This window comes from Phyllostomus hastatus, unplaced genomic scaffold (genome assembly GCF_019186645.2).
Source record: "Phyllostomus hastatus isolate PE091 unplaced genomic scaffold, TTU_PhHast_1.1 phas_contig_210, whole genome shotgun sequence".
Taxonomy (NCBI): domain Eukaryota; kingdom Metazoa; phylum Chordata; class Mammalia; order Chiroptera; family Phyllostomidae; genus Phyllostomus; species Phyllostomus hastatus.
In genome coordinates, this window is record NW_025333737.1 from 20,116,448 (window position 1) to 20,124,183 (window position 7,736).

Genomic DNA, 7,736 nt, shown 5'->3' on the forward strand with positions numbered 1-7,736 from the left:
CTGCCTTCCTATTCCCATAATTCTAGTCCTTACCTATTCCAAAGAACCAGCTCATTTTTCTTCACTCTTCAGGAAGCCCTTTCTGATTGCTCTGCCTGGACCTGGTCTCTCTCCTTCCTCCATTCACCAGCCCTGTCCCATTTGCATAATTGCCCTTTGCACACAAGCTTTTCTCCTACAAGGTTGTCAGGTCCCTGCTTATTCTTTTGGTCTTCAATTTGACACATGGTGGCAGGCCAGATTCATAAGTGCCTAATAAATATTTATTGGGTGAATAAATGAGTAACATAGTGATTGCTATATATGTTTCTCTTCCTCTAGGTTTGTTTTTCTCTCCCCTGTGTCCCTTCTGGACACACTCTCTGTGGTTCCCTCCCAGCCATACTCTCTCTCCTGCAGGTGGTATAAGCCAGGGGCCGCCCTGACCCTCACTGACCTCTTTCCTCCCCCTCTCTCTAAATGCAGGCTCGGAGGAGGAGCTGGAGGAGCTGTGTGAACAGGCTGTGTGAGATGTTCAGGCTTACCTCCAACCACGAGCATGCTCTGGATGACTCGGGCCGACCTGGCACGGAGTCCTGCTCCTGAGAAGAAGGCGTTTCAGAAAACACCCCTCTTTTTGCCACACTTCCTGGAACCACTGGAAGAGGAGTGGTGATGGTGGTTGGCAGGGGGTGTTGTTTCCTGCTCCCAGACCCAGAGCTTGTCTGCAGAACACACCTGCAGTGCAGCAAGTCCACATCCAGCAGGGAGCCAGCTACCATCTGTGTGGGCTTCCTTCAAGGCTGTTTTTTTGAGAGCAGGGAGCTAGGTATGGGTAGATAAGTGTTATAAAGGTGCTGCTCCTTCCCCCAGCCCCAGCAGGTCTTCCTCATCCCAAGTCTCATGTTTATACCAGCCAATGGGTCCAGCTGAATGCATGCATGACCCCTTCTCACCTCCTTTCTTGAGTGAATCCTGCACACCAGCTTTGGCTCCTCCTTGATAAGGCTGCTGCATCAGCAGTAACCCTGGCTCTTATTTTCCTTCTTTGCAAAATGGCCAAGAGCATAGGTGACCCCTGAGCCCTAACAGTCGGGAGTGGGGAGCTCTGCAGTTTCTCCAAGCAGTACCCACCCTGGTAACATAAGGGAATATGTTTTTCCCTTCTTGTCCTTAATTTTCATATACACTATGTTAAGCTAGAAGAGAGAGGCTCTGGGAAGCCAGAGTATGGAATTCTCTCCCTGAGGTGGTACAGCACCTTGAAGAACCTTGGGTGAAGCCTCTGATCTTTAGACTCCCTTATCACTCCAGCAGCCCCAATTTCTCTGGGAGTTAGGTGGGGGTAGTAGGAGGGAATAACTTCCTTGGAGATGTCCTATCTTGAAGTCCCAATGTGGGGAGAAAGAAGGGGATTTCTGTTGGACTTCATCTAGGGAAAGGGAAGATGGAATGAAGGTAGAAAGGGCAGAATTACAGCTGACCAAGGACAACAATGAATTCTCTGGGAGTTTTCTCTCAGAGCAGGGATGGGGAACAGGAAGGAACAAAGGAAAAGCAGAGTGGGACCCTTGGGTTCAGATGTCCCCGAGGCTCCGCTTCCCAGTATAAGCCATACAGGCCAGGGGCACACAGGGCGGTGTGCATGCGAGTGGAGTCGGAGCAGGAAGTCTGGTCTGAGTAGCTGGTACCCAGTGGGCAAGGGCTGAGGGGCCTCCTTAGGGTGACATTCACCCCAGGGCAGCTTGACCATTGCTGGCCCCTCCGGCATTATCCCATTTGGAATGTGAATGTGGGAGCAGAGTGGGCACAGGACCCCACCTGGGAATCTTCCCTCAGAGTCAGTGGGGAACTCGCACCTAGGCACCCACATGGTTATTTATATCTGAACCAGACAGAAAGACGCTTGAATCAGGCACTATGTTGAGAAATGTATTTATTTGCTAATATATTTATCCATAAATGCATTTTGGTCTCGTGGTTTTGTTCTGTCATGACTGTGACTCAGGGTAACAACTTCGTCTTCTCCATCAACAAAAATAAATACTGATAGCAGCGGCAAGGCTCTGATTTATGAAGCGATAGGGTGGAGTGGTGGGCTTGGCAGCAAGAACTGGTTTGTAAGCCCCTTAAACGCATGGTTAAGTGAGATCAGGGAGGGAGAAAGAACGACTGGATTCGCACTGTGGTTCTGTCTGTATTAGTACTGTACTGTTTACTTCACACTCGAATTTAGGATACTTCAGTGACTTTCTCCGTGTTCCAGGGCTAATACTCTGTGCCCCACTTCTCCACCCATAAAATGGGTCTACTTCACAGTTGTTGCAGTGCTCCGCTGAGGTAACAGAGGGAAAGCGGGTTCCGAAGGGGGAGGTATTCAGTGACAGAGCACCGCCTAACCCCAGTCGCAGAGCCCAGCCGAACACAGCACGGGAGGCACCGGAAGCAGGCCTGCCTTGAAGCAGCTCAGTCCCAATTACGGGGCCTAGCTGGGAGGACAGACCAGCAGGGCCTGAAACGGTTCATACCCCAAAGCTCCAGTCAGATAAACACCAACGTCTGTGCTCTGCCTTCGCGGGCACTGTTGTGGCGCTGTGCGGGTATGAAATTCCACAGGACCTGGAGAGGCCTTTGTTGTCCTCAAAAAGCACATTTCCTTCTTCTGCTTCCTGGGAAAGATTTGGTAGGGGTGGTGGTTGGTGTCCAATTTTGAACCACAGAGCAGGACACTTAGCTTTCTACGGGTAAAATGAAAAATATATAATTAAAGGACACTTAATCCTGTACAGATGTTCTGAAATAAAGCTGTTTAAATGCTAAAAGCTACACGAAATTATCAGCTGCAAAGAGGAAATGTAGGTAAAGAGTTTTAAATCATTAAATATGCATTCCCCCCCCGCTCTGCTGTCCGCTCATAGGCCAGCATTCCTGTGGACAGCAAACGGACACCTATAATGAATGCTCTCGCAGATGGGAGGGAGGGGGGCTGTCCCTGGATATCTTTTCGCTTCTGCAGAAATAATCCAGAGGGAGACAGTGGACTCTGACCCTGCACTGTCAAAATGGGAGGACAAAAAAGACTTTCGGGTGTCATCTGGGATTTTCCTAAGAGGACTGGCGGGCGGGGGTAAGGGGGGGACCCTGGTACTCGCGGCCTAGAGCAAAAGGCCCGCGCCACATCGTGTTCGGCCTGTTCCTGCGCAGGCGCCGGGCGCTATGCCCCTCCTCCATGGGCCCCGCCCATAGGCCCAACGGCAGTCCGGGCCTCGCCCTCGCGCCGGCCCAGGTGACTGGGGCGCACGCTGGCCCAGGTGACTCCCGGCAGGCCCCGCCTCCAGGCGGGAGAAACCATCTCTGAAGGCGCAGGGAGATATGGTGCCTCCCCAACCGGAAGCGGAAGTCTGAGGAACCGGAAGTGGTGAGCATTCTGGGTACTTCGTTGTTTATACTCTGCGGATGAGGCTGCAGTGGTAGTATCGCTGTTCTTCTGTCGGAGACGATGGCTCTGGAGACAGTGCCCAAGGACCTGCGGCATCTCCGGGCTTGTTTGTTATGTTCACTGGTCAAGGTATGCATCGGAGACCTTGTCGTAGGGACAATGGGGAACCAAACTGGGGAAAGTGGGTAGAACGGGATGTGGAAAGAAACTGCAGGAGGCCATTGTTTACATCGGTGGGAACAGATCTTGCAGCCGTAGGCCTGGGGCAGCCTTCCATGCCTTTGAATCCTCGGCTCTTAGCACCGGCCTGACCCTTAACAGACGTTCAGTGAACTTCTGTTGGATCCGAGGGGCACTGGGAGTCAAAAAAGGTGGGGTGGGCATCAGTAGCCGAAGGAGTAGTTGAAGAGGGTGCCTGACCCTCAGGAGACTAGGGAAAGGAATAGGTAAAGCGCAGTTGGGAACAAGAGAAGGAACGTGAGGATGAAACTTAGGGGCTATGGGATTGGTGAGTGGGGGACCTGATGAGGTAGAGCCAACATAGGGAGACTTGATCATGTAGAAGTATGGAAAAAGCTGCTTTTTCTTTCGGCCTTGTTCATGCTCACTTTCTTGATTAAAATTTTTCCCTCGTAGACTATAGACCAGTTTGAATATGATGGTTGTGACAATTGTGATGCATACCTTCAGATGAAGGGTAACCGAGAGATGGTATACGATTGCACCAGCTCTTCTTTTGATGGGTAAGCCCCTTCCCCACCCCACACCTCCAAGTACATGTGGGGCAGATCTTGAGACCATAATCCTGATTGATCTCAAAGTTATTTCGGGATACACTGTTCAGTACAGTAGCCACTAGCCATTTGTAGCTTTGAGTGCTAGTCCAAATTGAGATATGCTTTAAGTGTAAAATATACACTGGATCTCAAAGACTGAGCACAAGAAAAAGAATGCAAAATATTTTTTTTGTATTAATTACATGCCAGAGTGAAATACTTTGGATATATTGGGTTAAGTGAAATAAGTTATTGGAATTAATTTTACCTTTTTGTCTTTACTATTTTAAGTGTGGCTACTAGAAAATCTAAAAGAACTTGTGTGGCTTTCATTATCTTTCCACTGGGCATTTCTCCACTGGACTGTCAGCTCATTGCTGTTGGTAGGGACTGTTACCTGGTGCACCAGGACCTGGCACAGGGCCTGGAAGGTCACAGATACTTAATAAATGTTTGTTGAATGCATGAAGAGAAGAGAAGGTACAGTGATAGTAAATTATTGCCCCAAAGCTGATGCTTGTAGATATCTCTAAGAGGCCCTGTCAAAAAAAGTTGATCCTTATCCAGATGTCCAGTGGGGAAAAGAGGAAATGAGATAAACATAAGTGGCCAGGTCTCAATTTTCCTTCCCAGGATAGGAGCCCGAGGGCAGTGTTCTTTAGGGGTTAAGAAGGCGCTGTTGTTTCTTTTGCCCTTAGGCCAATTAAGGGTTTACACACAAACTGGGCTCTAACCAGTACTTGCTAAAGTTCTTTCAAGGTGAGCCAACTTCATTTCTTCTTTGATTTCTGTTAAGGAAGAATAAAGGATTGGGCAAAAAAAAAAAAGTCATAGCACTTCCTACATATACGTATGCACACTAGATATTGTAGTCCCTTTGTTCGTTTGTTATTACTGTTTAAAAAGGGAGGGGGGACATAATGGAGTCACTTTTGCTAAGCCTTGGCACCAAACCCAAACTTAATAAGCAACCTAATCAAAGTTTCAGTCAGTCCTGGGTTTCCTTTCCTAGAACTGTTGTGCTGGCTGGGGACAGAGTAGAGGGCACTTCTCCATCTTTCTCTTCTCTGGCTGAGTATTTCTTTCCCCTTCCTAGAATCATTGCTATGATGAGTCCAGAGGACAGCTGGGTCTCCAAGTGGCAGCGAGTCAGTAAGTAGCTCCCTTCCTCCTCTTCCTGGGCTGGGATCATTGGTGTCTCTCAATGCGATGGGGGAGTCTTAAATCACTGGGTAAGTGGCCTCGAGTGAGAAAGATTGGGCTGTAGGACAGACAAGGAAAGCGTCCTGTGTCCTGTCATTTAATATTTGTAGCCAGAAGAAATGATTGTTTCTCTTCGGAGTTGAAGCATTTAAAAAATTTTTTTAGCTTAGGCCTCCATTTGGTCATTAGTCTTAACTGACTGTCACTGCAATCTTTTCTCTTTTTCAGGTAACTTTAAACCTGGTGTGTATGCAGTGTCCGTCACTGGTCGCCTGCCCCAAGGTAATAACAGTCATAACCACCAGAGCGAGGTGGTTTATTGCACCTCGCTCTGTGGAAGTCCTTTATGTGAACTAATCACTGGTCCTCACAAACTCAGAGGAAATCCAGGCACAGAGAGGTTAAATAACTTGCCCAAAGTTACCTAGCTAGTACGTTTGAACCCAGGCATTCTGACTCCAGAATCCTTGCTTTGACAACTACAGTGAGCCTCTTTCTCTTCCCATTGTTACAAAGTCCTTGTCAAACACTTGCCTGGATCTTCAGTAGCAATGAGCCAACCAAGCAGCACTTTCGATGTGCAGTCTAGAAATTTCCTTCTCCCTGCAAAATGGTAGCGGAAGGACTTTTCTTACCCTCTTCACTCACAGAGCCATTTTCTTTTTCTGCCACAGGAATCGTGCGGGAGCTGAAAAGCCGAGGAGTTGCCTACAAATCCAGAGACACAGCTATAAAGACCTAGCAAGATGCGTGGCTGCCAGCATCTTTGCCGCCATCTCCTGCCTCTGCTTATTTATTGTGAAACTAAATGGACAGAACTTCAAGTACTCCTCACTCTCCAGTTCTGAGGCTCAGCAGACTTGAGAGCAGCACAGCATGTTCCTGGGCCCTTTTACCTTCTTTTACCTTCTTTGGACTACTCATGAGGGGTGGCAGTGGCATGGGTTAAGTGAATTGAATGTGGAATAAGAGGCTGTTTTTCCTGCCGGCAGCCCAGGGCTGCCTCATTGCCCATGGGCAGGACTCTATCGAATGCCAATAAACACAACCCAAAGCCTGTGACAGATGCCTTGCCTCCTCCTGTTCTCTTAGCTGGGCACAGTAAGAACTCTCTTGCCTTTTAAGCACCTTCCCAGAGCAGCAGCGGCCCCTGCCGTCTCTGCACCTCCAGGGTTGCAGCCTTTGCAGTGTGCTTCCTTGGGTCTCACTGGGAGGTCTGCTGTCCCGAGTCCAGGCGTTCCCATTATCCTGGGAGTTACGGTGTCTGGAGGTTGCCACCTTCTGTCCTCTAGACCTGGCACAGCACACCTAGACTTAATTTTCTGAGACTTAATATGCTTTGCCACTTGACCTTGTTTAATACTTTTATTTTTACTTTCTTGTCTGTTTTCTTTTTATTGCTCTTCCTATAACTTAGGCCACCCAGTGGCACCTGTGACCTCCTCTTCCCCCAGTTACCCCCATTCTACCCCATTTCCCTCACTGGATACCCTCCAGTGGCTGTTGGGCCACAGTCTGGCTAGTTCGTGCCTCCATAGGAGGTGGGTTGCTCCCTCTCTCCTCTGGCCTAATAGGTGGCCTTAAATAATGTCATGTTATTGGCTAAAGTGAGTTATTTGTTTTGGAACTAAACATTTATCATAAATCCTCAATTTCTTAAATTTCCACAAGAAAGTCCTGTCAGTATCCTCATTTTTATTTGTGCTAGATTTCATGGTTTCCATCTGTAAAATGAGAACAATTACTCTGCCTTTTTACCTCAGGATTGTGATTAAAAAGGAAGCAATGTGGAAATTCTGTTAAGTTTTTTTTCAAGGTTTTATTTTTTACTTGTTTTTAGAGAGAGGGGAAAGGAGTGAGAGAGGGAAAGAAAGATCAATTGGTTGCCTGTCCCACGCCCCCAACTGGAGACCTAGTCCACAACCCAGGCATGTGCCCTGACCAGGAATCGAAAGTGACCTTTCGATTTGCAGGCTGGTGCTCAATCCACTGAGCCACACCAACCAGGGTTATGACTTAAGTTTTACAAAAGGAAAATTCATTTGCTCTCCTTTCGTTAGCCACTCTTCAATATAAACAATAGTTGCACTGTCAAAACTGGGGGGAAATGCCCAGAACCACCACTGCAGGGTGCACTCTGACTCAACAGCACAGGTGCCTGTGCTAGGGCTTTGTGTGTTTATAGCCACCTGGGGTTGCTAGTGAGCCAGTGTCTTGTTACCTGTGCCCTGGAGTGTGGGAAGGAGGGAGAGATGCTGACTCAAGTGACCACCCCCTCCCGTCCCTCGTCCTCAGGCCTATGGGAGGGAAGCTGGGGTTGGCAGGCTGCTCATACCACC

The 7,736-nt window shown here is 48.5% G+C and overlaps 2 protein-coding genes across 2 annotated transcripts in view; both read left to right on the plus strand.

The window, feature by feature from the left end:
* The window catches only part of RNF43 (ring finger protein 43), a 57,423-nt gene extending 55,477 nt beyond the window's left edge, over positions 1 to 1,946 (plus strand). The window contains exon 9 of the mRNA XM_045837220.1: positions 466 to 1,946. Coding sequence (XP_045693176.1) covers positions 466 to 509 — 44 coding nt within the window. The 3' untranslated portion in view covers positions 510 to 1,946. The remainder of the gene's footprint in view (positions 1 to 465) is intronic.
* A 1,443-nt stretch (positions 1,947 to 3,389) lies between these two features.
* SUPT4H1 (SPT4 homolog, DSIF elongation factor subunit) lies at positions 3,390 to 6,463 on the plus strand. The gene is made up of 5 exons (XM_045836679.1): positions 3,390 to 3,547; positions 4,055 to 4,161; positions 5,291 to 5,346; positions 5,626 to 5,679; positions 6,072 to 6,463. The coding sequence occupies exons 1-5, from the start codon at positions 3,479 to 3,481 to the stop codon at positions 6,137 to 6,139; spliced, it is 354 nt and encodes a 117-aa protein (XP_045692635.1). The 5' UTR covers positions 3,390 to 3,478; the 3' UTR covers positions 6,140 to 6,463.
* Positions 6,464 to 7,736: the final 1,273 nt, after the last annotated feature.

Excerpts from the sequence above, each read along its gene's own strand:
- SUPT4H1 (XM_045836679.1), top strand. The coding sequence starts at position 3,479 with ATGGCTCTGGAGACAGTGCCCAAGGACCTGCGGCATCTCCGGGCTTGT. Across the intron at positions 3,548-4,054 it reads TGTTATGTTCACTGGTCAAG|ACTATAGACCAGTTTGAATA; the intron begins GTATGCATCGGA and ends TTTCCCTCGTAG. Across the intron at positions 5,680-6,071 it reads CACTGGTCGCCTGCCCCAAG|GAATCGTGCGGGAGCTGAAA; the intron begins GTAATAACAGTC and ends TTTCTGCCACAG.